The following is a 27,758-nucleotide window of genomic DNA, read 5'->3' on the forward strand; positions in this document are numbered from 1 at the left end:
AGAGAGTATATTGTTCGCAAGAGACAAGATAGGCTCACGCTGGAAAGAATTGTCCTCCCGGGTCAAGACCAGTGTAAGCGTCTTAAAATTCGTGTAGCTTCGGGTGTGAAATGAATAGGAACGAAATTTTCGTCAGAATCAATCTCGCCATTCCATCCCTGATGAAAAGAAGCCCACATGTATAAAAGAGGCCTCGAAGTTGAGATGCCGTCGGCGAGAATCTTCTCTCTAAGGCGCCGACCACTCAGACGCCCGCTTGGGACATAGCCGTGTAAGACCCAGGCTGTACAGCATTCTTCTTAGCCTCGAATGAGGCTCATCAGTGTCAGACTAATCGTCATTTGACAGCGATGAACATGAATCGGATGAGACATGTCCAGCGCGTCTGCAGCGCGTACTGAAATTAGAAATCCATGAAGCCATCACATCAAACTCGTCCCGGCGCGGTTGAGCCTGTTGGCTTAGACAACCTTCAGGACTGCAGGTGTCATGCAGGCGTCGAAATATTGTCTTGGCGGGGTCCTGGATCAGGCTGCATGGCCGAAGTGACTACATGAGATACTTAAGGACGAGGTACCCCCCACACCATGGAGTGAGGATGACATATCTAGCCCCCACATGAAACTGCACAATGCAGTAGTAAGCAGAGAGTGGTGGGCTGCAATGGGCTGAGCTTACATGCTTCAGTTCGCTATGTCAAGAAAGAAGATCAGGCTGTGAAAGAGAGAACAATGAGGCTTGGTTCAGGGTCTCGCAGCATCCCCAGTCAATCAGACGGTGAATTTGAACTTCTCGAAATTTTCGATGAGAATAATAGATCTACAGCTCCTCTGATATGATCCGCTGGTTTTGGAAACCCACATCGCATAACAGAATATTTACCAAGATTTGTTTTTTCACCACGCTGCCTGATAAGCAACGAACATTGCAACATACCATCATTCACTCCACCCATGGCAATCTCAACCATGACTCAGTCAGAGCCCCCAGATGCGGCGGTAGCTCCAATGAGATGGACATTGTCCCTCAGTCCTTCAGTCGTCGGAGCTTTCTCCAGTCTAAATCATCAACCTCAAGACCCGACCGAAGAGGACTATGATAGAGTGGAGCAGCTGATGATTGATCAACGCGAAGAAGACGGAAACCGACGATCGGGCAACTACGGCTACAAAGAAGCAAATCCAATACTGTCCAAACTGGCCCAGGGCCTCATTCCAAATGCAACACCAGGACTAGCTCAGGCGCTGCTAGATTATGGAGCCGACGTGTCCATAGCCAAACCAAAGAGTACGAACCTTTTCAAAGTGTTTTCCGGAAGGGACCAGATCGAGGAGCGCAGTGATGTCCTCTCGCTAGCTACCAAGAACTGCTCAAGCGACATCCTCATCGTCCTTGCTCAGGATGCGGATGAACAAGCAATTAACGAAGCGGTGCCTGTCGCTCTTCGTATCACCGACCCCGTCAAGACCAGTATCCTGCTCGCGAAAGGTGCTGATGCTAGTCCCCATTGCGAACTCTTTCTCAAATGCGTTGATTCGGCACCGATTGATATGGTTCTCCTTCTCTTACGAGATTTCAAGGGAGCCTGTCGCGAATGCAAGAACAAAGGCCTTGTGCGCGCTGGAAAGGCAGGGAGTGTAAGGAAGGCAACTCTTCTCATGGATAAGGGGGCGGACATCTCCTTCCAGGGAGGGGCAGCTCTGCTCGAAGCGATACGCAGAGGCAAAGAGGATATTGCTTTTGCAATCATTTCTCGTACCCAAACCAAGCAGCATTCCACCCTTCTGAAAGAGGCAGCAAAGTGTGCTCGCGATCATAACCAGCACCGAATACAACAAGCATGCATCAACGCTGCTGCAAACGACTCCAACACATCGAGTAACGCGACCACGACGCAAACCTTAGTTGTTGTCAACGGGCCCTCTGTCGACTCAGCCTCCGCAACAAGCATCGAAACTGCCCTGATGTCGGCTGTCAACTCCGGTCGCATCGATACAATACAGAAGCTTCTCTCTGATAACACATCGAGAAGGTTGTCCCCGAAGACTTTGGCTTCGGTCCTCAAACAGGCCACTGATTTACATGACGTGAAGATGGCCCATCGTCTGATTGAGATGCTTCTTTCAACGGATATCAGAGGAGATGCCGTTTCTGACGCTGTCTGTCGCGTGTTGAGTAGGTCGATACCGCCTGCCAATGAAGATGATCGACTCCGAATCATCCAGCTACTCCTCAAGAAAGGTCGCGCAGATGTCAATGCCCAAAAGGGCAGCGCTGTGCTGCAGTCACTCAGCCCGAATCGAGCCAATATACTACGCTTACTCTTACAGCATGACCCTTCGTTGGATACCCTCGCCTTGTCAATCGACGCAACAATGAAGATGGATGTGGCGGCCGCTCGACTTTCAACCTTGAGGCTGCTTGTCGAAGGCGCCAACATTGCAAAGAGCGAGTACCTACAAGGCGCTGCTGTAGCTGCGGCTTCAAGGAATCTCGCCCTGGATGTCCTGAAGTATCTGTCCGAGTTCATCACTTCTCCCGCGATCTTTAGCGGTGGGCTTAGCGCTCTCACAAAGGACGGGGATGCATGGGCGTCTCCAAAGGGCCTTTACATCATTCAGTTCCTCCTGGACCATGGTGCATCGGGTCCCAAGGTCGATGGCGCAACGGCACGAGCTGCCTGCCTCTACAATCGCGATGCTGTCCAACTCTTGGCAACGGCAACGAACCCCGCATCCCTCGAGCAAGTACTAAGACTCGTTATTGCAGCCTCTTCAGATTGGCAGCTGCCCACGAACCTCTGGCTCATTCACTCATTGCTTCAATGGGGGTGCGAAGGCGCCAGTGTGAATCAAGCCTTGATCAATGCTGTCAGCGCACATGTTGAAGGCCATGATCGGGAGCATCTTATTGAAACACTGCTTCGAGTTGGCCGGGGTGCTGATGTGAACGACCAAGGCGGCAAAGCTTTGCAGATTGCGGCGAGCCGTGGCCATATATCCCTTTTGAAGAAGCTGAGCTTGATCAACGCCGGACGACTGGCTCTGACCAACACATTTCAAACGCTCATAACGTCCAAGATGGACGAGACAACAGCTTTGTGTCTTCTTGGCATCTTGATTGCGGCCTGCCAACGGAGTCGAACGAGATTTGACGTCGAGGCTTTGCTCCCTGACGGCCGCTGCCCCTTACAGGCATGCATATCGACCCACTCAAAGGCCGAGGGGCTCCTGAAGCGTCTCATACAACTGGGTTGTAAAGCGAACGCTTCAATTGGTATGAAGTTGGGCGGTGGTGAGGAATGGGTACCCCTTCCTGTATGGGCACTCTTCCAGAACGACAAACTTGGCATTACGCCATCAATGCTAGTGGCTCTAGTTGAAGCACATCGTAAGTCACGTCTAGCCCTAACTTGATGATGGATGAAGGCTTACAAATTCGAGGGGACGTTGTCAATTTTCGGTCCAACTCGGGGGTTACGCCATTGATAGTTGCGGCCCAGCTCGGTCTCGCCGAACTTCTTGTCAAGCTACTTCAAGCCGGGGCCAAGCCAGGTGATCGCGACAATACTGGACGTACTGCACTCTTCTTCGCATCCGGCAGAGGCAATACGACTGCAGCTCAAGCTCTTCTCAAAGCGAAGGCTGCACCCAATGACGGCAGTCTTCATGAGGCAGCAAGAAACATGCACAGCGAGGTCATCAAAGTCCTCATTAAGGCAAAGCATGAACCGAACTTCCCCAGCAGCCTTCATGAAGGACGCACGGCGCTTCAAGAACTTTGCTATCGCAGCAACTGCAGCAATATCTCACTTGAGCTAGAAGATACCATCCGCACTCTTGAAAAGGGTAAGGCGGATCCGTTCGCCCCCCACAAAAGCATGAATGCTCTGTTCCTGGCGCTCGAAAATACACGACCGTATCACATCACGAAGGCGTTGCTCGATATCCAGATGTGGCGATACATCAACCACGATAATAATCTTTTCACTCATGTGGACACTAAATCTTCGATCAAATACGCCTACTCAGCCACCATGTACTTCAAACACAAGCTTTATCGGGGCGATCCTAGCCATATCCCGCACCTGATGCGTCTTCTCATAGAGAAATCCTGCCAAGATCGTTTCTTTGCCCTATTTGAACCACATCAGCTCGAGGCACTTCAGCCGGCTGGGGCCGTTGGCATGCCAAAGGCTGTTTTGGATGAGGATGCTCGTCGGAGAGTGGACCAAGAGCGGAGACGCATTCGTAATCGAGACCATGCGGACAAATTGCGACGTGAACAAGAAGAGGCGGCACATAGAACAGAAATTGAGGGCAAGCAGCACCAGCTGAGACTCGAGCGACAGCAACAGACTAGTATGCTTCAGGCGGCTGCGGCCGCGCAGCAAGCCGAAGCACGCAATGCACGCCGACAAAATCAGCAGCCTACAACTCATGATAACCCAACATCTGGCGGTTACAATCGGCAGAGAAGGGGCCAAAGATGATACATAAAATACATGGAGATAGCCTGGACATAGGGAGCAAATTGCATTGCAGTAGCGTTGTAGAGAATAGGATATAACTGCATTCATACCTCTCTTAAACCTCCCTTACTATGTCTCACTATACGAGAGGAATCAAGATCCCTGTGCTAGAGCGGCTGCTTTTCCCATAAGCCCATCTGTATCCTGTCTTGCTATCATCGCTGTCGTCGCTTTCGTCGCATTGTTGCTAAAGTCCCTGTCGACACTGTGGTCCATGTTGTTCCTGTTGTTCCTGTTGTTCCTGTTGTTCCTGTTGTTCCTGTTGTTCCTGTCGTTGCTACCATCGTTATTGCTGTTCTGACGGTTGTAGTCTTTACTAGCAGTGTTGTTTTTAACGTTCTTCTCATCTGCGTCATTCTCATATTTTTCCTAATATTCTTGTTGAGATTACCACTAGTATCCTTGATCATGTTATTTCCCAGTTAATGGAGTGTATGGAAAGCTTTATTCGCAGCTATAGAAATTTCAGGCGGTCTCGCAGACTTTGATTGAATAGAACTTAAACTTGCGGTACATTCCATAATTTGGTACATCTTTCCCAGATCGGACAATGGTCATGATTGTAATGCATGAGGAAGACAAAGTTGAAGTATTCTATTACCAATGACGATAGCGACAGAACACGGGCATAAAGGAAACGATCATGCAGCAAAAACACCAGAAGGAATCAAACATAAAACATAAAACACCCAGTGTCATCAGGCGACGACAGGCTGTGACTGGTGAAGCTCGTCCAGCAGCTGCCGAGTAGCAGCTGTCTCACGGTGTGAACTTCCCAACGCCTTTTCCTGCTCCCTCCACACAGACAACAACATTTTGACAGCTTCATCCTGTCTTCCAGTCTTCGCAAGGTGCGTCGCAAAGCTGCATCGTACCGTAAGGGTGTCCCGGTGATTGCTGCCGAGCACACGCTCATTGGCTTTGAGAATTCTCTCAAGTTCCTGGCCGCCAAGTTCGCCTTGGCCACGTTCTTGAAGTAGGCGAGCAAACTCATGTCGCGTCTTCAGAGTCTGTTGACTATCTTGTCCCAGGTCTTTGGCCTGACTTGGAAGAAAGTGCATGAATGTCTCCTCAGCTTCAGAGAAGCGCCCGTCGGAGACGTACATGCTCGCAAGGTCGGTGTAAATCCGGTAGTACAACTTTGTTGCCTCGATGTTCCGACTTTTGGGGTCATCCCCAGAAAGGATGGTCTGGAGTGCCTGGCGAAAAGTAGTAGCTGCATCATCTACCATCCCCTCTGAGCCTTGTGCGATGGCCAAGTTGTATTGCAAGCTTGCCAACTTGATGTATTCTTCAGGTTCAGCGGAGTAGCCGTCAATCACACGTCTGTAGATACTTGTTGCATCTTCAGAGCCTTTCGGTGGGCGACCTTGAGACAGGATTTGAGCAGCGACGCTACTGTCCTTCCTGAGTGTTTCACGCTTCTTCTCCCATTCTGGATCCATCAATCTCCGCTGCAGACGCTGCCACGACGGCCACCTACTACTATCTTCAGAGATAGAACGCTGATGAGGGTTAGGAAGGCCTGAGTGCTGGTTTAATGAGCCTTCGAGGGTTCTTAGCCGTAGTTGATCCCAGCCAGAGCCTATGGGCAACCTTCTAGGATCATCAGGCAGATACCCAATGCCCGGGCTCAAGCTGGTTTGGCGCTGTTGTCGGTAGCTTTCCACCTTTTCGCGTAAAATTTCTTGTTCTCTCTTGGCGTCCAGACGAGTGGCTTTCAACTTCAAAGCGGCTAAGGCGACCGGAAGGAGAAGGCTTCGGTCATCGTCGACGAATTTTGTGTTCGCGGACTGCAGCAATGCAGCCTCTGCATCCTGCCGGTGTTTCTCGGTGATCGTAGACTCAAGACATTGGCGAAAGAATGCTGCTACTCGGTAGAAACTTCGTCCATCGGAATGCTCCACCAAGCCCAGTCTGGTGAGCTCTTCAAGCAAGGTCTTCCTCTCGTTGTTAGAGAAGAAGATGCTGGGTATCATCTGGAGATCCAGAAGCCCGACGAAGTGAAACCAATATGCCAGCTCACTGTTCTTTGATTTGAGAGAATTCCAAAGCAGGTTCCAGGCCGGTTTTGGGCTTTCCCCATTCTCGCTCCCCTTGCAATTCTTACGCAAGAGGTCGAGAAGCTGGGAAGAAACGGGTGTCTGAGTGACAATGCTGCACAGTCTCACAAGCTCCAGTGCACCGGCAGAATCACCGACGATGTTGATGATCTCTTCGATACGCTTTCCATTGGTAGAGCTGCTGGCGACCCTTCCAAGAAGAAGGCGCGAAGCGTCGTCCCGGGCCAGGTCACCGACTGATAGAACGTTCTTGTCCTTCGAATTCATCTGTCGAATGGCCAAAGTTCTTTGCGTAGTGGTTATTAGCAGCCTGTGATTATCCGAAGGTTTCGGCAGGAAAGAGAGTAGTGGCTTCGGCTCTTGGCCTGGATTTGAGTTGGTGGAATGCAGGGATTCGTCATCGTTGAGACCATCCAGAACCACCAACCACTGTTCTTCGTGCTTCAAGTGTTCCTTGACTGCAGAAAGATACGCTTCATGGCTGAGCCCCAAGGGTGACACACGGAGCTTAGCTCCAATTCTCTTAAATGATGCTTCAAATTCCTCTGGGCTGGCAGCGTTGACCCAGAAGACATTGCAGTTGTTACCAACCTGATGCAAATATCGGTTGGCATACTCCACTGCAACATGGGTTTTCCTGGACACATCATCACGTCAATTGAATCATTTCGAGCATTTTGTCGTCAATAAGGTAGTCAACTTACCCGCTTCCTGAGTCTCCGCACAAGGCAGCCATGCCTCTTTTGGATAGTCTTTCCTCAAGTCGATCCAAAATGTTCTGACGTGGAGCGAAATTCTGACGCTTTCCAATGAGGCCAGGCAACACAGACGTTCGACCATCTGAAGGAGGCGGTGGGGTACTCCCTGAGGCTTTGATTAACGATTAGACGGAATTCTCTGTTTCAATGGAGAGTTTCCCGTACCAGTCATTGCATCTTGTGAATGCATTTTGGCTTCTTTCACCATTTTCAGGAGTTGGTAAGCCACGTTGCGATAGTGGTTGTCGAACTTGTCTTCAAACTTGTTGATGTAGAAATGATCTACAGCGAGTCCCTGTCTCTCATGCCCACTCAGTGTTGCCGACGACTCGCCAACTAGAAACTCCTGCAACGGCAGCATTAGTAAAACTTTTTCAGGATAGAGGGTACTATTCTTGCTCGACTGCTTACCTTTGGTAGTTGCGCTCCAACAATGGCACCCAAATTGGTTGGCCGGAGCTCAAAGAAACAGAAGATCTTTGGTGGCGGCTTAGACGTGCTAACCTTCCTTGTGAATTCGGCGCGGGTGCTCTCGAGGATATCGTTATCCCGAATAATGGACTGCAACACATTGTCTTGTATTTCCATCTTGCTAGCAGCGATAGCCGCATAAATCTCGCCTTGTCTGGACATGGAGGAGCCTTCGTTGACACCAGAGTGGGGCGTCCCGAGAAACACCATTCCTCTCATTGACAGCCAAACTCCCGGGAAGTCTCCAGGTTGCATGCACGACTTATTGTAAGCCTGTAAAGCTGTTAGTAAGTTGCTACAGTCAGTGAGCAGAATTTCTCGGTCATTACGTACGCTCTGAACGATGAGTCCGCCAAAACAATGGGCAATCAAGACCATTGGACGCTGAGTACATGCCTAACGTGTTTGACATCAGTTATCCGCACGATGATTATCGTCCAAGTTGCGAACATCAGGCATACCTCTCTAGTCTGATTTAACTGATACAAGAAGTCCTCTGCAAGGTTGTGCAGAGATTGCCTCGTAGAGTCTTTTCCAAACCATCTTGAATCATATCCAAAACTCATAATTCTTGCTCTGTGGCCTTTCAATGATTCTGGGAGCATTGATGGGTCAGAAAGCCAATTGGTGTTGGTTTTCTTGTGGGTCCAGGTCGTGTTCGGGTCGGCCATGATACCGTGGACAGCCACGATGCTGGTGGCATGTAAGTTAGTGACCATCCTCAAAAGCTTAGGTCTTCATTCATATTTCGGGAGATAAGACTCACTCAACCTCAATCTCGTCTACATCTTGATTCTCATACAGAACCTTGAGTCCAAGGTCCTGTCGCTTGATTTCAGGTATCCTGATGAGACTTTCAATTCCACTTGACGCCTTTGGCTTTGCTTCTCGGGGCTGGTCTGCTGAAGGCTTCTCCATGTTGATTTGAAGTCTTGGAAAACACACGATTCCAACCGCAATACTGGATACTCGTAATGATTCGTGAACGATACCGATGAAGAAAAATATTAGAACATGAATTATTCAAGTGATTGGAACGCAGGCTTCTTGCGGGCACTCCCTTGGCTTGCCTGCATATTATTAAGGGCATTATGGCTTCGACATCATTCAGCACATTCCCTTTCACGATCAGGCTGATGAAGCGGCGGCTTACACTTCCACAAGTTCGGGGCTGGAGCAAAACTTCGCCCAGAGCTGACTGTCTTGGCGCTCGCTGAAGCTTCATCGGTGCAGTTCTGGTGCCTCATGAGAAAACCAAAGGTACATCTAGTTCGAGTACCCCAAAGTTATGAGAGCCCCCACCCCACACATATGCATGTTCATGCAATACCACCTCGTCCGCCTCGCTCATGCGCTTTCACACCCTTACATGCCAAACTTGCATTTTCCTACAGAGGTCAGGTCGTCACTAAGCACTTCACTCCCCACTGGCCAGCCTTCTCCGACCCCCATGATATTGGTGACCGGTGGCATCTCTTGTGGTTGCAAGCGGCGGCCCGTGGCTGCTGAGTGGCTTTTTCGCAATTTGATGGCGTCCTGTCGCTTGCCTGTTAAGAGGTTCGGTGTTCACGTCGCAAGACTTTTCACCGTACGATGCATCATGTCGAGGGAGTATTGTCAGGTATGCCTGCATCAAGTTGTCAGAATTTTCGGGCGGCCCGATAAGGCTTTTCAGCTTCGCAGGGTTGAACCGCATGTCACGTCTTCATTCATTTAGGCATGAGCTTACCATTTTTAAGTCAGCCCCGTTCGAGACAGGTTAAAACACTATTGAGCTGCATTCTTCTGCATGAGAGCCGCAGATTTGCTCAATGTTTTCAGTTCAAATTATCAGCAGAAACGCCAAATCTGGTCAAGATGGGATCCATCATCGAGGAGGCTGTCACCATCCCCTTCGATGAGCAGAGTCAGCTGGTTCAGCTACAGAGCTCTATACCGGGCTACCCTGCAATCCCAATGGACAACGACCCGGAAGTAAAAAACTTTCTCCTTCGAGAATTATCCACGGAAAGGCTGAGACGGCTATACTGGATGCTATTCCTGGTATCAAACCGGCACAACATCAACCCGCTACACCAGCAAATCTTCAACAGCCGGCGCATCTGCATCACCGAGCGTCCAGATTTGCATCTGGTCTGGTACTACGACCGAATATTCATCAAGCCAGTCCCGAAGTTTCTCTTCAGTTACGGTGTTTGGACGGCGGCTATCGATGAGGCTCTGGATAAAGATGGTCATCGGCTGATCCTTGACGCGCTCGGCTTCCTTCGGACATACTCCTCACTCATTGTTCACGAATCAGACTTCGAGATTGCAAGAACGGAGAAGCTTCTACCTGACTTTGTCGACTGGGACATATGGTGTCTCTTCATTCGAGGGTTTACCACCCTGCGGGATAGGGATGTCTCTTCACGGTATCATTATGGGGAGATCCGGCTCACGCGACTCAACCTGTGGCATAGAGTAATTCGGCTGAAGTCCTATCAGAAGGTTCATCACAACTACGCCACTTTTTTCGCGCGTTTTGGGGCACCCTACCTATTTGTCTTCGGCGCCGCTACGGTTGTGCTGACTGCATTGCAGACGGGACATGACGCCTTCCCCGACCACCGTACATACATCAACATTATTTCCAAATTTGTTCCATTTACCTTGGCGCTGACTGCAGCCGGCATCTGCTTTCTGCCTGCTCTGTTCTTGCTGTTCTGGGCCAATGAACTGGCCCGCTTTATCCTTTGCCATCGTCACTTGTCATAATTCTGGGGTATGCGGGGAGAGGCGGTCAACTTCTGGCCCCCGAATAATTATGACCATGACTTAAGGACGCATAAGGCTGTGGCAATGGGCCTGTCCCAATCGCCAAGACCATTTGGTCTGAAGCTAGGTCAGTGGGAGCCTGGAGGGGGCTTGCCGACGCTCTCAGCCTCAGCCTGGCTGGGACTTTGAGGCGGAAGGGATAAACATAGATCACAGTGGCGAGACCTCAATGCGGCTGATGGACTTCATCTCCTCATTGGTGGCCTGGCACTTGCAGGTCTTGTAGCCCCGAGAACAGACGCAATCGCAAATACATAATCAGTCAAATGCCTCACGACAACATTGAAGCTTGAGGCCAACGCCAAGTTCGAAAGCCAACAAAGTCTAATAGTCAGGATCTTTTCCCGACTCAAGCTTGTCGCTTCAACATTATCTCACCGTTATCTTCAGCTTTCCATTTCCTTTCTACTATAAACAATTTAGCCGACATGGCGAAGCTATCAGCAGTTCTGGGTGGCACCACCTATTTTGTGTGGGTGTGTGCCATGGTCGTCTATGGTAAGCGGTACACGTGCTGTTTTCTCTTTCTCTTTTGACTAATCTAGCTGTAGGGCTTGCTATTTGGGGTTCATCCTCAACTGGTATGAAAGACAACTACGTTGTCGGATTGAGCAATAGCGATGGACAGACGATGAACATCACCCTGGGATACTTCGGTAAGTACTGCGAAAAGTCCATATTTGATAACGGCATATATTGACGTATCCTGTTATCATCAGGAATATGTGTCTACTCCGGATCTCAGGTTCAGACAGGGTCTGAGACCAACTCGATCAGCGAATGCAAGAGCATATACTATTTTCCGGACAATAATGGCGACAATGATGACGGCAGTAGCGCAGACGGCACTGTACTCGTGGAGCACTTCATCGATGAACTGAACCTCGAGAATGATGCCACACTTAATCGCGGCGCCCTCGAAACGCTTCTCCTCGCAGCCCGAATTCTCAAAGAGAAGGTTTTCGTCGGTAATTGGATGATCGCCGCCTTCGTGTTATTGATTCTTTCCGGTATCTTTGCCATCATTCCGCTCTTCTTTTATCACACAGCAAAACGACGGACCATAAGCATGTTTCTCATGGCTTTGGCCGGACTTTTTATGGGATTCGGTCTCATGGCAGTCGGCGCCGCAGCTTCAACCACTACGAGCGCGTTAGCGTTGCTCGGGAACGAAGAAAACCTGGCCTCAACTTTGGGGTTGGAAACTGGGCCAATCGTCTTTTCTGACAGCACCATCCTGCACACGCTTACATGGACTGCAGTTGGTCTGAACGCAGTTTTCGTTTTCTTCGCAACTATCTCCGCGGTCATTCGCAACCACAGGAAGCACATGAAGCAGAAGCATGGCGGCGGACACCGCCCGGCCATGGCCCAAGCTGGACACCGCAAGCCACTTCTTGGTGGTAAAGGCTTCAAGGGACCTCGTGGGCGAGCAGTGGGAAAGAAGTTTCGCAGATGATAGTCAGCATGACTTGCTGATGATATGACCAAAATGTGGTTGGGGGTTGTCTATGGGCATTGGTTTTGGTGGAGTTTGGGGGGGTAACTGGTAGTCATTTGATAGTGGTGGATAAATAATTTGGTTCCTGGGTTTTTCTATTTAGAGTGGGGTGTTGTGGCTGCTCGTTTGATTGTTTCGGGTGTTTCTAGGTTGATTTTGCTTTTCTTTCATTTATGTTGAATTTACGATCTTGCTTTACTCGGAATAGCTGGCGAAGGTTTGCGTAAATCTGCTGAATCTATCAACGAATGTGAACTGATGTGGATACGCGATAGAAATTTGTTGTAATTAAGTGGAAGGCATTGGTGCAAGAATGTGTGGGCACAAGTGAAATTCGAGGTTGATCATCCATACCTCGTGAAACTCGGTACAGTTTTGCTATCCGGGCGGGCAGTGACTATAGACGATAGCGAGGACGACGTGTTAAAGCCATGGTTGTTCAGTATTGAGGCGTCGCGACTTGAGTCTGCCTGGTCAAGCATTGATGAGTAAGGTGGAGTCGAAGAGGTTGGCAATGGTTTTCTCCTGATAGCGTGTGTGGCGCTCTTTGCAGCAGGATATTTTTGGAGGTCGTATTGTTTCAGTGAAAAGTTGTCATGCGTGGAGGTCTCATTATTCAATAATTGAGATCGAGAATTAACAGAGAGAGAATCTCGAGCATCGACGGCAGGTGATGCTACGGACGGGGAAGCTGGCAAGTAGACATACATCGCGTCCAGCTTGCACATGTCAGTAAAACAAAACTTAAGAGGCCGAGAACATAGTTTGAAGGGGCTTCGGCGTTGTAGAAAGTAGTTATTCGACTGAGCACCCAGCAACGGAACCAGGCTGCGAAGCCACCGGCGATTCTTCAGAGAGAGATAATATGGGTGACGCTGATAAGTCTCGTCATTGGTCAACCAAGACTTTTTTTCTTTTTTTTCTTTTTTTTTTTTTTTTTTTTTTTTTGGGGGTCCTTTTTTCCNTTTTTTTTTTTTTTTTTTTTTTTTTTTTTTTTTTTTTTTTTTTTTTTTTTTTTTTTTTTGGAGGATCCTGTGTTCCAACACGCAGTAAGTAGCTGCAATTGAGGTGTGTTTTGGGTTACTAATGTGGTTAGTCCAACGCCTAACGTCTACAACAGCCTGGTTCTCACCCTCATCTCCAGTCTATCTAGTAATCAGTGATTGGGTTAACGTTTGGATATGAACTTGATGTAGTCATTTAGTCATTTCATTCTCATAGATCTATGTTTGACCCAAACTCAAAGCCTGATGAGTTTCTCAGGCTGATTTAAGACCATATTTAAAAGAGACAATACAAACGCCACCTCAAAATATCCCTGATATTGTTTCTGGAATATTGTAGCTTCCACGATACTAAGAAGAAAATACCAGTTGTTGTATCTAAAGAAAATGAAATCAATGTGCTTGTTTGCGTCGCGGATAAAGAAGGAATGCTGCTGGTCCGCAGTGTCTCCCGCAGGCCGATCTCCGACCCGCGTGAGGCGGGGCCGGTTGGAGCGGGTGAGCTGGACATGATGGAGTGGTGTATAAATGCATAACATGCACTATCTTAGTCGACTATGCCCTTCTAATGCTTATGCAAGCGCGTCGGAGCTCTGTCATTGGCCCGCTCACACGCGCTAGAGCCAGATGCGAACAAGGCTGCGAAAGGCTGAAAACAATTCTTTCGACGCCCAATCTGCGCGGCCGGGTGACCTTTGACAGCATTTTCCCCCATCATTATTGATCCAATTACACCTAGACGTGCCTCAATCCCAGCGAAATGACATAGCCGCTGCTAAAACGCACCAAAAAGCGCAGCAGATTCGATCGCGATACTCAAGATGGTGGTCTGCAAGTTCTACGAGCAGGGGAACTGCAGGTATGGAAGTACGTCGCGCATCCCCGGTCGCATCGATCGGCCAGCCAAAACAAACCCAGTCATGGGCCGAACACGCGCAAAACTAGCACGCTGACACTGGCAAACCCAGATAATTGCCGATTCGAACATCCCCGAGGCCAGTCGAACAACCGGTTTGCAGCTTTTGGCGGGAACTCCGGAGGGGGTTTCAATCGCGGCGGAAACGACAGTTCGTGCATCATTCTTACCCAAGGGCGACACTACGTGCTCACAGACGCGCAGCCCTACCGTACATGCTATCGAAGGAAACGATCGAGAAGGACCTGACCTCTGAACAACCACAATGGATTCTGTCAGCGTATGGACCGGGAAGGGACGCCCCGGAACAGCTTTTCGGCGGACCCATCCGCGAGCAGAGCTTTGAGGAGATGAGGCTTCACCATATCATGGCGACGGCCTCGGGCAACCCACAACAAGCGGTAGGGATCACGATTCGTTTCTCGCCAGCGGGCGGCTGACAACAGGCAGCTCAACCAAGCGCAAGAGCTGTACCAGCAAGCACAGCAGCAGATGAAGACCGCGGTCGGAAATCTGGACGGCGCGATCCAATTCCTCATCTCTGCCGAGCAGAAGCATCCGAATCGAGTCGATATCTGCAAACAAGGGACGCTACCAGGCGGGACGACAGGAGAGTTTGCGGTTGGCAAGAGGGCAACCGGTTCGCTCGGCCAGGCGAACCCCTTCGGGTCTGGGGCATCTTCCGGAGCGGCCGCGAATCCGTTCTCTTCTGGTAATCAACAGTCATCAGCTTTTGGCAGCGGAGCTTCGACGACAGGTAGTGCCTTTGGTCAAGCATCCGCCCTTGGGCAGAAGCCGAACCCCTTTGGTGGGGGAGCCGCCGCACCTGCCTTTGGTCAGCCTTCGCAACCGACATCAGCTTTCGGCCAAGCATCGTCAACACCGGCATTCGGTCAACCCTCTCAGCCAACATCAGCCTTTGGCAGCGGCGCGCAGAGCTCAACCCCAGCATTTGGCCAGCCGTCGCAGCCGTCATCGGCCTTTGGACAGCCTAGTGCTCTTGGAGGAGGGACGTCAGCGTTTGGTCAAGCATCAGCGCTTGGCCAGAAGCCAAATCCGTTTGGAAGCGGTGGTGCCTTCGGACAGCCTGCCCAGCCTAGCGGAACAACTACCAGCGCGTTCGGTCAACCTTCACAGCCTGCCGCATCTGGTAGCGCATTTGGCCAGCCTTCACAGCCTGGAGCTTCCGGCAGCGCATTTGGCCAGCCTTCACAGCCTGGAGCTTCTGGTAGCGCGTTCGGACAACCGTCCGCACTTGGAGGTGGGGGAAGCGCCTTTGGCCAGGCGAGTGCACTGGGGCAGAAGGCGAATCCTTTTGGAGGCGGCGGTGCGTTTGGCAGTGCCAGTGGGAGTACCACCAATGCCAGTCCGTTTGGACAGGCGGCGGCGAACACCAACAACGCGAGTAGTCCTTTCGGACAGCCCGCGCAGAATGCAACGCAAAATGCCAGTCCTTTTGGGGCTCCATCGCAGCCAACGCAAAGCGCGTTTGGCCAGCCGTCTCAGCCTGGAGCGTCCGCCAGTCCCTTTGGTCAACCGGCCCAAACATCTCAACCTGCGGCTGCCAATCCGTTCGGACAGCCATCACAGACCCCGGCGGCCGCCAACCCATTTGGCGCGAAACAAGATGCGCCAGCAAGTGGCGGCATGGACGCACAGCCGACACAAACAACAAGTGCTTTCGGCCAGCCTTCTCAACCACAAGCAGCCGCCAATCCCTTTGGCCAAGCCAAGCCTGCCTTTGGTCAGCCAACGGGACTCGGAGGAGCAGCGCAAGCAAGCCCGTTCGGTACACAACCTGCAGCCCCAGCTGCTCAGCAACAAGCCGCATCTGGGAGCGGGCCATACCCGCCGGGCAGCTCCAAGCAGCATCCTCCCGTCTCAAGCTACAGCTCGAAGGGAATGGACGGGAGGCTATCAATGTTTAAGGGCAAGCCTGTCCTATACCAGAATAATCTTCCCGGTGTGCGCGCATTAGACGGAGGGTGGAAGCGTGTCTGGTTCCCCGACGGGCCACCGAATTACAACAAGGACACGGAGCTTCCTGACGAGGCATATGATGAGAAGTCGAAGTTGCAGTGGCACGCTTTCACTCAGAAGGGCCAGTTTGAAGGGGGTCTCATGCCTGAGTTGCCACCAAAGAGGGAGTTTTGCCTTTGGGATATTTAACTTGGCCGGCAGGACGCCAAGAGGCGGAAAAGGAACGCATGCCGCCTTGTACTTTCTAAGCAAAGGAACCAGCATTGCAGGGCGTTATATCAATACCATAGGATAATCATAAAAAGTTAGTGGATAGAGGTATCTGGCCGGGCGTTTCAATACCGGCAGCACTGCGCCCATCTACAAGCGTGTCCAGGCATACGAGGGATGCGGATCACGCCGATTCGATCATGGTCCGACGGCATCACCATGCAATATCACAGCAATACTCAAATTGGGGTCATTGTTTTATTTGGGTGGTATCTAGACCTCCAAACTCGGCCCGCCGCAGCCGTCTCGCGCGAGAGCCTTTCGGCATCATCAAGCACAGCGGCGCAGCATTCCCAAGCCAAAGCCCATACCGTTCGTCCCTCTTACAACAAGTCCCTTCTCGGTCCCGATCCGCGGCGTATTCCCTTTTTGGGAGGAAAACTTAGGCGGCGATGGTGACCTCGACCTCGACACCAGCCTCGATGTTGACGATGATCTGCTTGACGATCTCGGTAGGGGCGTTGAGGCTAGAATTCTGGTCAGCAAAAGGATTCTTCACTCCGAAAATGGGACACGCGCGCGCGCGCAGGGAAAAACACGTACTCAATGAGGCGCTTGTGGATGCGCATCTCGAAGCAGTCCCAGGTCTTGGAACCCTCACCGCAAGGGGTCTTGCGGGTGGTGATCTTGAGGGTCTTGGTGGGCAGGCGGACGGGGCCGGAGACGCGGAGGTCCTTGGACTTGGCGCGCTCGATGAGCTCGGCAGAGACCTTCTCGAGGGACTGGACCTTGCGGGAGGAGAGGGTGATGCGGATCTTGTGCGTCTTGGGCGCCTCGCCGAAGTCCTTGTCCTTGTTGTAAGACATTTTTGCGGGATTGAACGGTTGGTTCTGGGGGTGGTTGATTGAAGAGAATTGGGCGAGAATGGTCCTTCACGACTCGAACGGTGGTTGCGGCAAAGTGATGAAGGCTGGTTGGGCTCGAAGAGAAGCTTGGAGGAGAGGCTGCGAAAATTGCGATCGCGAACTTTTTCGTGGGGGAAGGTTGTAGGGCTTTACCGAAAAGACACTAGGCCCGTCTGGGAGTAGCGCGAGGTGGGATGTGTACGTACTGCGAAGACCCACTTCCGCATCAAGCTCCAGCCGGGAAGCTGGCACCGTGGGGTCTTGCACCGACCATGAATCATCCGGCGAACGACATGACAGCTCAGCTAAGCCGCATGCAATAAGATACACGACGACCGCTCTCTCGCAGAGCACCTCCTTCATCCTCCCTCCCCTTATCAACACTCTCCACCACCAGAGAGGAACCCGATCCAAAATGGCGACCCTCCCACCCTTCGCCCCGTTCCCCTCATCCACATGGCGCTCTCATCTCACCCCGCAGGACTGGAACGCCCTCATCGATGCCTGGACGACGCTCTCCCAGGCTTACCTCGCCCAGACCGACGCCCAACTCTCAAAAGCAGTCTCGAAAGACGACTCCCTCCCAGCCTTCCTCTCGACGTTCATCACAGAGATCGCAGAGGCCAGCCCGGCTGCGACAATAGGCTTATCCCCGCCAGCAAAGGTGCTCCTCAGGGCGGCGTTCACCCTCACAGCCCGCCTTCTCACCCTCTCGTCACCCCCGTCGATCCCGCTCACGACACCAACCTTTCTCGCCAGCTTCAGCAAGCTCTTCCGGAAGAATGCGCCAGCCGTTCTGACGAAGGCGTGGAAGGCGCACGCCGCGGCTTTTGAGACGTCGCTTGCGGGGCTTAAGAAGTCGCTCACGCAGTCCCTGGAAGCAGGGATGAAGGCCGACTTGAAGTCGCTCGAGAGCAGGCTGGCCGGGCTGAACCACCTGCTGCATGCATCCCCTGACGCGGCGGCATTCTTCCTCGCCGGGTCAGATTTCTCAGACGGCCTGGTGTCGGCATTCAAGATCACAAATCCGCCGTTGAGAAAGGTACTCATCACGACGATGTACGTATGTCTCATCGGGCTCACGGAGGGCGAGACGCCGCGGTTCGGCATGCTCGCCGACGTCCTCTTCTCCCTAAAATCCGCGGCGGAGACGCACAAGGCCGGACCGCTCAACGTGAACGATTCACTGGTGGCGGAGTTGGTCACAGTCACACCGGTGCTGAAACAGCTCCTCAAGCGGGCAGAGGAAAAGGGCGCGGCTTCTACGGCGCTGAAGACGAGGATCTCAGCGCTGGAAGGGTTCAAGAAGCCCGGCGGTGGTTTCATGAGGCCCAAGAGGCTCGTGAAGAGGAAGGTCGACAAGGGCAAGGGGACTGCCGACGCGGGGGATGCGCAGGCTGAGTTGCATATTCACAGGCAAAGCCAGATTGCTCTCATTCAGGACCTGTTCCCCGATTTGGGTTCCGCGTTTGTGTCGAAGCTCTTTGATGAGTTTGGTGATGACACGGAGGTTGTCACGTCGCATCTGTTGGAGGATGATTTGCCGCCACATCTTAAGGACCTGAACCGCGGCGAGCAGCTGTACGTCTCATTCATCCCACCCCACCAAAGAACAATCTTGCTAACAAAAGACAGATCACCCAAGATAGAGCGGCGCTTCAGCCACGACATCGCGCCCAGACCCACACCACCACAACTCCCCCAACGCCACAACGTCTTCGACGACGACGAACTAGACAGACTAGACCTCGACGTCTCCAAACTCCACTTCGGCAAGCGAAACCCAGAAAAGACAGCCGACGACGTGCTCAAAGACCGCTCCACCGCGCCCAACAAGGCCGCCATCCTCTCGGCGCTCGCGGCCTTCGACTCGGACGACGACGAGCGCGACGACACCTACGACGCAGACGATGTCGGCGGCACCGTCGACGCCGGCGCCAACGAGGAGGCCGACGGGCAGAACGACGCCAGCGAGGAGACGCTGTTCAAGGCGTTCCAGGCTGATCCGACTGTGTTTGACCGCCAGGCTGCGACGCGGAGGGGGCAGCCGAGGGCGAAGTTGCGGGAGGAGACGGGTATGACGGACGAGGCGATTGAGGGCTGGGCGGTCATGCTGTCGAGGAACCCGGCGCAGAAGAGGAGGTTGGAGGCCAAGTATAGCGGTGCCGCGGCGTTTACGGGCGCGCAGACGGAGTTGCGGTCCACGGCGTGGAGGGCTAGTCCTTCGGGATCCGGCGCCGAGGAGTCGGAGCAGGATGGAGCCGGCGGCTCGTCAAGGGGTGGAAGAGGTGGGCGCGGTCGCGGTGGTGGTCGGGGTCGAGGCAGAGGCGGCGGGCGCGGCGGAAATGTGGCAGGTCCGACGGGAGACAAGGACACGGAGGCGGCGCGGAGGAGGAAGGAAGCCAGCAAGGGCTCCAGAGCGAATCATAACCGCCGCGACCAGCGCGCGAGAAAGATGGGACGAGGAGGACTGCCCGGATAAAGGGCTATTGGCAACAGAACTACAGCTAATGTACAGAACTACGGCTAATGTAATCTTTGCCTCTTGGCACCCGGGACCGAGCCGCGCTGCATCATTGCAGCTGACCGTTTGCCTGTGGCCGTTGACGTGAAGGCCTCGTCGTCGTATAGATCCTCTGCGCTGAGCGTTAGGGCGTACGGGCTCTTGACGTCTACGATGCTGGGCGTCCCTGGCTGCGGGGTGAAGCCGAAGTTGTGGACTGCGGCGGGGGATATGCTGCTGGAGAAGGATGACCCGACTTCCTCGACGCCGGTGTGCCGAGACCAGAGGACGTGGTCCTGTGGCGTCGCGAGCTCCGAGGTGCCGCCGAGCGAGGGGAGCTCGCCATGGTCGCTCTCGAGGCGGCCGATCATGGAGCGGAGGGATTCTCGCGAGCTGCGCCGGCTGTCGAGGTAGGTGCGCAGATCGTAGCACTGTCGGCAGCTCGGGTAGACGGGGTAGCAGTCCGACTCGTCCCGGTACTGCGGCAGTTGGGGCCGCCCTTGCTGGTCGCACCGTTCTTGGATGTCGTCGAAGAGGTCGCCGACAGGGGTGAAGTAGGTCACGCGGGGGCCGGCCCCGAAGTACTTGTTCCGTCCCCAGAGTTGGCCCACGAGGGCATTGGTGTCTGCATCGACTACCGCGGCACCGCTGTCGCCTTCAACGCCGATGCCACCTCGAATCCATGCTTCCTCGTCATCGTCCGGGTCTTCGATGAACCATTCGCGTGTAGCCTTGCCTGTACCGTTGTCCTCTCCCCTGACGTAAGCGGGTACCTCGCAGACTTGTCCACGCTGTTGCCCGGATGTTCGGCCCGTGGATACAACTGACCCGCCTGGCACAATGGCCGAAGTGTTCTTGATGGGTATTTCTTTCAGGAGGGGCATTGTCTCTGAGGGGAACCGGCGAAGAATATTGGCTTGCTTGGTCTTTGCAGCGATCAGGATCCAGTCCGTCACGATCAAAGGCTGTTCTTTTCCGCAGTCTTCCCAAAAAGGGTCATGGGAGATGCGGGTTGTCTTGAGGTCGATGCCTGATGTTGCGGTGAGTTTGCCAATGGTGAAATCTTTGGATTCGTCCATGGTATCGTGGCGTTCCTCGACGCAGCGGGATCGGTCGCTTGGTGAAGGATGTTGCACGCTGACTTCGCTTAGGTGTTGGTACGCGTCGACGAAGGGATGGAAGTTGGCCAGCCAGTAGTTTCCACCGCCGATGACTAGACATGGTCCCAGAGTTGAGGTACTCTCCTCGAAGTCGTCGGTCCCTGCGATGCCGATGCTGTCGCCCATACATGGGTCCTTGAAGTAATGCGGGTTCCGGGCCATGCAGATGTCGTCTGGCATGTCCTTGCTCAACCCTCTGGCCCAGACTAGGCGTTCCACGTCGCCGATGGAGAATTCGAAAGATATTGTTGGCCGGTATATCTCAGGCAGAAGATCTTTCACGTGGGTTGCGATGATAATCCGTCGTGCTCGTGATGGTTGCTTCTTAGTCATTATACAGACGCGACGGGAGCCGGGAGTCTTGCCGCGGGTGACGCTGACGACGTGGTTCGGGCCGCACCACTTTGGGAGGAACTCGACCAGAAAGGGTAGAACGCCATGCTCCCAAACCATCGGAAAGCTGGCGCTCTCGATCAGGCGGGTGATTACCGCCCGTGACGAGTCACTGGGACTATCGGCTGCGCGAGGTGCTTGGCCTACGGGAGTCAGATGGGCGTCTCGCATGTCGGCGTTACGTACCGTTTTGCCTTTTATGCTTCTTTTCCACAGCCGCTCGCAGCTGTTCTCGACATCTCTTCTTCGCCAACGTGACAGACAGGCTTTGCCTAGTCGCCTTGTCCTCCATGGCATCCTTTGGATTTGCAGCTGTGTTGGTGGATGGTTGTTTGGCGGACTTTTCGAGAGTCATGACAGGTACCATCGGCTTCGGGACCGACTCGACGGCCTTCCCGTTGCCTTCATTGGCGTCAGGATGTGCACATCTGATGTGGCACTCCAAGATTCTCTTGCTCTGGAAGGAGCTTTCCGTACATCCTGGTGCGGGGCAGACGAGAAGGTGCTCTAGCTTGACGTGCCAGGTCAGTCCTTCCTTGGAGGAGAAGGCTGGCTGGTCGCAGCCTCCCCAGTTGCAAATGTGTGTGTGGACCGCTTTGAAGTGGCTCTTTAGCTCCTGCTCCCGGTCGAAAGCCTCATCGCAATGCGGGCCAAGGCAGACGAATCGGCTTTGGGCACGCTCTACCGCCCGTTCAGCAGGCGATGGAACGCGGGAATGCGAAGCTGACGTTGGAGCCGGCCACTCAAATGGAAGCTCAGTCTGCGATGGAGACAGCCCGGAGCCTGCCGATGATGGCTGGGAGGTCGATGAGGACGAGTAGGTGACGCTGCTCACGGTGCTCAACGCTGGAGGAGGTGCCTGGGCAGAAGCAGGCTGGAACATGTCAAGCCCTTGTTGGCTATCTGCAGGCAAACTTTTGACAAAGCTTTGGTCGAGGTGCCCGAGTCCCTGGCTCTGGGACCAGGCATTGTCTCCATAGATGGCTGGTCCGCCGTACAGCTGCGTATTGACGAAGGGCTCGTCCGTAGGCGGCCAATAAGGCGGCAGCGAGGCGGGTATTGGCACCGCAGCAAAGGGCGGGCCTTGATGGATGTGTTTACGGATCTTGTATGGTCGCTCACCGAGAGGAGCCTGGCGCCTGGATTGGGACATGGTGAGATTTGGGAGAGGTCAGCCGGCGCGTAAGCCAGGCTGGATCCTGTGATGAATGGTTCTTACTCCCGCTGGCGAATCGATTGGCAGGCAGAATATGGTTGATTGAAGGAGAGAGCCCGAGATTTGAGGAGTTGCCGGGAAGGCAAGAAGTCGAGAACGGCGGGGGAGGATGACGGGAGGAGCTGAGCGGCGGCGGGGAGGGTGGGAAGGTGGTGCGGCACAGCTAGTCTGGTTGCCTGATGAGGGGTATACAGTGCCTTGACTCTAATCCCTGCACAGTGAAACGTGACGTGAAATGATGAGCACACACAGTAGGAACAATCATTCCCACCCATTCAATACATATCTTACAATCCCGGCGGCCTCATCCGGGGTCAGCATCCCACGAACCATGCGAACCATGGCTACTGTGGCCCGCTTCAGATCCATCGACGCTAGATTCCCGTTTTTGTTTATTGCTGAGTTTTTGGTTCCACTGTCGAGCATCTTAGTGGGTTGCTTTCACGAATCTCTCCAATTTGACTGGTGATGGGCAATTCGCAACGGAGGAGCTGAGCGATTGGGAGATTCAGAAAACCACGTTCATTCAACTACTATATGTGCATGCTGCCCTTCCTCTCACCCTGAGAAATCCATCGTAAAGATCGTGTTGTCGCAAATTGTCTACCCAGCCAGTCTGAAAACATGGCGACACTGCTGTCGTGGCAATCATGACTTGTGCCACCTAAATCATCCAGGCGGCAAACGAGACAACTCCGACAGTGACAACCGCCAAGCGTCCCATAGATCCAGACAGGTTGCTGGCCGCAGAAGTCGAGCTCGAGCCGCTGCCGCCGGAGGACGAAGACCCTGACCCGGACCCAGACGAGGCCTTCAAAGTAGCCTGCCCAAAGTCGGCCGAGAGCCGCTCGCACCACAGCCCGACGGTGGAGAAATCAGCCGGTGTCCTCCCGGTATCGAGCTTAATGGTGAGCGTATTGGTGGATGCCGCCTTGGTGACCTGCTCGTTGGAGATGCGGAAGCCGTTCTTGATGACATCGTCGGTGGCACCCCACCAGTAGAGTGCAGGCGCCGAGGCATCCTTGAGGGTGTAGTCGCTGATCATGAGAGTTGAAGCGTCGACAACGGCGACTGTGCCGCCGAGGCCGCCGTCGAGAGAGGAGAGCTTGCCGGACCACCCAATCTTCTGGGTCATGGTGTCGTTGCCCTGGCCGGAGACGAGGGCAGTGAAGACGGCGAGGCCGGTGAGGCCGGTGAGGAAGACCGAGGTGCTTTGGTTGAACATTGTTCTGAGTTGTGTGTGGTTAAAAGTAATTGTGAAAAAAAGCGTAGAGTTGTAAGATTGTCTTATTGTGAATACCTTATGATTCGAGAGTGATGCGATGTTGCAATTACCTATCGAGGCGGACATGTATGGAGGTTATATACTTGAACTTCTTTGGAATCAATGCCATCTCATTCGTGGGAGGACCCTCAAATCCAAGCATCCATTAACTTTGATGTGTAATCCAGTTAGATCCTTTGCAACTTTGACTCTTGCCTAAATAGGAAATTCTGATGATACCGTGTAATGCGCTAGCAGCAAGTACCCGAGCTTAAGCTTAAAGTGTGCGGTGGCTTGCGTCCTTCAAGTCCAAACAACGCACGTCCATGTTTGCCTTGCGCGTGGCTTACATGTTGAAAAGTGACAGAGATCAGGTTCTCAGGGCTATGTATCCGCGAAACTCATAAATAAGGCGAGAGAGGGTCCTTTCGAGATGGACTTGGTAGTAAAGTTTGGTGCTCAAGGTTGGTGATTCCACCCCATGCGTTCTGATGTACATCACCAAAGCTATTGGCTCCAGGTTGATAAAAGAGCCCGCTCATTAGAGTCATGCCTGGTGTAAGACTCCGAAGTTATTGGTCTTTAAGGTCGCAAAGCAGTGTCTTTCCTATGTCCCTGAAGGTTCTCTAACTCGGGCCCCTGGGTAAGGCAGATTCAATGTCACGATTATGATATCAGACGCTGAGGCTGTATTATCTAAACTTCCAAATCATAATTATGGGAAGTACAACGTAGCAAAGAAACCCAGCGCACTAATTAGCAGCAAGCCACATCATGTTGCGTCCAGCTTTCTGTGCCTGCGGGCGCTGCTCGAGACCCAACCGCGCGTCTCACATACTAACTGCATTCGGAAAGTTTGATCCATCATCATGCAAAACAACATTCTTTGGCAGTTCTGATCCCTCATCATCAGCCACACGTCAAAACCAGTTCAACTCATAGATTTCAATGGCCTGTAGCTGAAGACCCAACATGATACAAAAGCATAAGAATAACCACGATCTCAGCATGTAGGAACATCATCTTAAGCCATCATACTTGTTGTCTTCAACTCATCAAACCTCTCCGGATTCCTGGCCTAGACATTGTTTACGATAGCATCATTACCAGTTCAACATGGAAACACCCGTAATTCAAGATCAGTATTTGGCAGCGAGGGCCTACTTTCTCTGTGTCATTGGGATGCTTTTCCTCGAGAGCATCGTCCGACTTCCTGCGCGGTTTCGCAGCTTGGCACATCGCGGTAAGCCTTTCTAGTTGTATGAGAGACATGTTACACATATACTGACATCAATGCCCAGGCCGCCCGTTCATCAAAGCATCATCATCGGGCCACACACGCGTGGCCGTAGCCCTGCACAAGCTATTGACTCTGCCATCGCCCATCCCCATCCTCACGAACCACCATGCCGCCAACTTCCTAAGGTTCGCGGCCCTCCTTGCTCTCAACATCTTGTTCGGAGTAAACGACAACGAATTCACTACCGACTTCAAACTCTACGGGTGGCTCACAATCGCCAACGGCGGCCTCGCCCTCCTCCTCGCCGCACGCACAAACCTCTTCTCCATCATCGCCCAGATCCCATCCCCGGTTCTTCTCGTTTACCACCGCTGGATCGGCGTCGCTACCATGGTCCACGCAACCATCCACTTCGCCCTGAACACCCAGCACTACATCGCCACCGACCAACTCGCTGACTCATTCTACAACCTGCGCATCCAAGTCGGCGCCATGGCATGGGCATCCCTCGTCCTTATCTCCCTCACCTCGGTCCCCATTATCCGCCGCCGATTCTTCGAGGTCTTTTACTACTCTCACGCCCTCTTCTTCCTCTTCGTTGTCGGCGCCCTCATCCACGCCACCAAGGGTCCTGAGTTCCTGCTGCCTGGCCTTTTGCTCTGGGGTTGCGACCGTTTCCTGCGCTTCTACTACAACTTTCGTCCCATCAACACGACCGCTGTGCAGCACCACTACGGAGACGTCCTCAAGATCAAGTTCGAAGGGATGAAGCCGCGGCATCCGGGGCAAATTACCTGGGTGCAGATCCCGAGCGTGTCGTTCCTGAACTGGCACCCCTTCACCATCGCGTCTGCGCCCGGCGATGAGGGCGCGTCTCTGGCGATTAGAGGGCTGGGCGGGTACACGAGGAAAGTCCAGGGTATCGTCCCGGGTGATGGAAAGACGAGCAGTGAGTACGTGACCCCGTGTCAAGGTATGCAAAAAAAGACTGGAAAGCTGCGAATGCGTCTGGATGGACCATACGGCGTCGGCCGCGTTTTCTGGGGCGAGCAGCCGCTGACAGTCCTCGTCGCCGGTGGTATTGGCATCACTCCCGGCATCAGCATTGCAACGCATCTCATTCAGCGAGCCGCGTCCGCCGATGCCTGTGCTCTGCAAGGGAAGTCATGGCATATTCACATGCTGTGGGTCGTTAAAGACGTCGAGAGCATCGAGTGGTTGGGCGACGAGTTGAGAAGTCTTGCTGCGCTGGCAGCCGATCCTGGTGTACCTGCGACTTTGAATATTTCGATCTATGTCACGGGCAGAGGAGCTGTACGGGCGGATGATGGAGAGGACGCATACGCAATGGTTGGTCGAGCCAGTCAACATGACGTTCCAGGAGAGTTGGGGCAGGGCCGTCCAAACGTGTTGGGATGGTTGGAAGGAGTGAGGAGAATGCACCCTTGTCTGGACGCAGCCGTCAACGTTTGTGGTCCCATCCAGCTTATTCGGGACGTCAGGATAGCAGCGTCCAAGGTCAGTTCTACGAAGAGCATATTCTACGTCGAGGAGGAAGTTTTTGAGTTTTAGTCGCTGTCAACGGCATGGGATGTTAGGAGACGACCGGGTCTCGCATACATATTCCGAAATTGGAGGAACAGTGTGGCGTTGGTCCAAGCAAAACATCGACAGAAATCTTTATGAACATCAATTGAGCCTTAAATCAAGGTTCTGTCTATCGAGGAAGTCTTTGCTGAACGCTCATCGCTTAGTTCGGGCAGCTGACGGTGTTGCCGCTGATGGTGCAAGTTTGGCCAAGCTTCTGATGGCAGCTTCCGGAAGTGCACTGTCTGATGTCGTTGCCCTCGGCACAAGCTCCGAGCTGAATGCAGGTTGCGGCCTAAGGAAAGCGTTAGTTGTTGACCGTGATTCGAAATCGGGCTTGACACTAACGGATGCGGGCACTGCAAGGGCAGCAGCGAAGGTGAAGACGATCTTGAGGAACTGCATCTTGATAGAATTCCTTGTACTGGCTAACGGATGGTCGTAGAGAGTGCACTTGTGTTGGAAGGATAGGTCTGAGTGATTGTAACCTATCGACGAGTTGTTGCGGGTATGCCCTATTTATACTTCATCCTCTTCACGTTCCAGGGTGGCAGCATTGGCATTCAAAAGCATGCGACCAAGCCCGGTGAATGTAGCCTGCAGGTCTGCTTCAAGTCCTCGATAGCTACCAATAAAACTAAGAGGTCATTTTCAAACTCTAAACGGCGATATATACTACTGCTTTTCCGGGACGACCGAGATCCAGGTTGTCTAAAGAAGGACTTTGATTGAGGTCTGAGCACTCAGCTGAAGTTTGCGAGAAAGCCACGGAATTCGCGGACAAGACTATAACCCGAAGACCCAGGTTTGAGGTGCTTTGTCGGCCAAATAGCTAAGCCGCTCAACTTTTCATTCTCAGAATTCAACAGCCCCTGCGACTTAGTCGGATATTCGGTCTCGGTTACCGTATGTAGGGACCAGGGCGTTCATCTGAAGCCCACACCAGACTGAAATAGACTTTTGTGTCACCAGGCGACAGTCAGAGAAGAGGGTGATGTTGGAATAAGACATTGGCGGCGTCCCCGCGGAGAGCCTTGTCCGCGCGGGTTCCGGAAATTTGGGTCGGCTCAAACATCCGTGGAGGCCGTGGGAACCCTGGATCCCGTGGAAGGGTCTCCCATGAATCGCGGATCTGCATATTCGGAATCATCTATTCTGGGAATTACACAAGCAATTTGGTAGTATGGTGTCTCAGTTCCCCTCTATTGAATCTGGTTGTCCTTGGTTGGATGTCAGGGC

The 27,758-nt window shown here is 53.0% G+C and overlaps 10 protein-coding genes across 10 annotated transcripts; 6 read left to right on the forward strand and 4 right to left on the reverse strand.

The window, feature by feature from the left end:
- Nucleotides 1-968: 968 nt before the first annotated feature.
- On the forward strand, nucleotides 969-4,492 carry GCG54_00010784 (uncharacterized protein; the record flags this gene model as incomplete). Its single annotated transcript, XM_045410700.1, has 2 exons — nucleotides 969-3,390; nucleotides 3,444-4,492. The coding sequence occupies 2 exons, from the start codon at nucleotides 969-971 to the stop codon at nucleotides 4,490-4,492; spliced, it is 3,471 nt and encodes a 1,156-aa protein (XP_045257791.1).
- Nucleotides 4,493-5,229: 737 nt separating this feature from the next.
- GCG54_00010785 (uncharacterized protein) lies at nucleotides 5,230-8,741 on the reverse strand (the record flags this gene model as incomplete). The annotated part of the gene is made up of 7 exons (XM_045410701.1): nucleotides 5,230-7,231; nucleotides 7,299-7,458; nucleotides 7,518-7,698; nucleotides 7,764-8,096; nucleotides 8,157-8,219; nucleotides 8,285-8,516; nucleotides 8,590-8,741. The coding sequence occupies 7 exons, from the start codon at nucleotides 8,739-8,741 to the stop codon at nucleotides 5,230-5,232; spliced, it is 3,123 nt and encodes a 1,040-aa protein (XP_045257792.1).
- Nucleotides 8,742-9,680: 939 nt separating this feature from the next.
- GCG54_00010786 (uncharacterized protein) lies at nucleotides 9,681-10,580 on the forward strand (the record flags this gene model as incomplete). Its single annotated transcript, XM_045410702.1, has 1 exon — nucleotides 9,681-10,580. One exon carries the CDS (start codon nucleotides 9,681-9,683, stop codon nucleotides 10,578-10,580), a length of 900 nt encoding a protein of 299 aa, XP_045257793.1.
- A 488-nt stretch (nucleotides 10,581-11,068) lies between these two features.
- GCG54_00010787 (uncharacterized protein) lies at nucleotides 11,069-12,099 on the forward strand (the record flags this gene model as incomplete). Its single annotated transcript, XM_045410703.1, has 3 exons — nucleotides 11,069-11,138; nucleotides 11,192-11,296; nucleotides 11,360-12,099. The coding sequence occupies 3 exons, from the start codon at nucleotides 11,069-11,071 to the stop codon at nucleotides 12,097-12,099; spliced, it is 915 nt and encodes a 304-aa protein (XP_045257794.1).
- A 1,867-nt stretch (nucleotides 12,100-13,966) lies between these two features.
- On the forward strand, nucleotides 13,967-16,230 carry GCG54_00010788 (Nucleoporin AMO1; the record flags this gene model as incomplete). The annotated part of the gene is made up of 4 exons (XM_045410704.1): nucleotides 13,967-14,012; nucleotides 14,114-14,212; nucleotides 14,266-14,462; nucleotides 14,512-16,230. 4 exons carry the CDS (start codon nucleotides 13,967-13,969, stop codon nucleotides 16,228-16,230), a joined length of 2,061 nt encoding a protein of 686 aa, XP_045257795.1.
- Nucleotides 16,231-16,693: 463 nt separating this feature from the next.
- On the reverse strand, nucleotides 16,694-17,117 carry GCG54_00010789 (40S ribosomal protein S20; the record flags this gene model as incomplete). The annotated part of the gene is made up of 2 exons (XM_045410705.1): nucleotides 16,694-16,778; nucleotides 16,855-17,117. 2 exons carry the CDS (start codon nucleotides 17,115-17,117, stop codon nucleotides 16,694-16,696), a joined length of 348 nt encoding a protein of 115 aa, XP_045257796.1.
- A 454-nt stretch (nucleotides 17,118-17,571) lies between these two features.
- GCG54_00010790 (Activating signal cointegrator 1 complex subunit 2) lies at nucleotides 17,572-19,638 on the forward strand (the record flags this gene model as incomplete). The annotated part of the gene is made up of 2 exons (XM_045410706.1): nucleotides 17,572-18,737; nucleotides 18,792-19,638. The coding sequence occupies 2 exons, from the start codon at nucleotides 17,572-17,574 to the stop codon at nucleotides 19,636-19,638; spliced, it is 2,013 nt and encodes a 670-aa protein (XP_045257797.1).
- A 44-nt stretch (nucleotides 19,639-19,682) lies between these two features.
- GCG54_00010791 (uncharacterized protein) lies at nucleotides 19,683-22,365 on the reverse strand (the record flags this gene model as incomplete). The annotated part of the gene is made up of 2 exons (XM_045410707.1): nucleotides 19,683-21,355; nucleotides 21,399-22,365. 2 exons carry the CDS (start codon nucleotides 22,363-22,365, stop codon nucleotides 19,683-19,685), a joined length of 2,640 nt encoding a protein of 879 aa, XP_045257798.1.
- Nucleotides 22,366-23,092: 727 nt separating this feature from the next.
- Nucleotides 23,093-23,653, reverse strand: GCG54_00010792 (uncharacterized protein; the record flags this gene model as incomplete). Its single annotated transcript, XM_045410708.1, has 1 exon — nucleotides 23,093-23,653. One exon carries the CDS (start codon nucleotides 23,651-23,653, stop codon nucleotides 23,093-23,095), a length of 561 nt encoding a protein of 186 aa, XP_045257799.1.
- A 1,155-nt stretch (nucleotides 23,654-24,808) lies between these two features.
- On the forward strand, nucleotides 24,809-26,504 carry GCG54_00010793 (NADPH oxidase 1; the record flags this gene model as incomplete). Its single annotated transcript, XM_045410709.1, has 2 exons — nucleotides 24,809-24,935; nucleotides 24,994-26,504. The coding sequence occupies 2 exons, from the start codon at nucleotides 24,809-24,811 to the stop codon at nucleotides 26,502-26,504; spliced, it is 1,638 nt and encodes a 545-aa protein (XP_045257800.1).
- Nucleotides 26,505-27,758: the final 1,254 nt, after the last annotated feature.

Source organism: Colletotrichum gloeosporioides (genome assembly GCF_011800055.1).
Source record: "Colletotrichum gloeosporioides strain Lc1 chromosome Unknown consensus_93, whole genome shotgun sequence".
NCBI classification, from domain to species: domain Eukaryota; kingdom Fungi; phylum Ascomycota; class Sordariomycetes; order Glomerellales; family Glomerellaceae; genus Colletotrichum; species Colletotrichum gloeosporioides.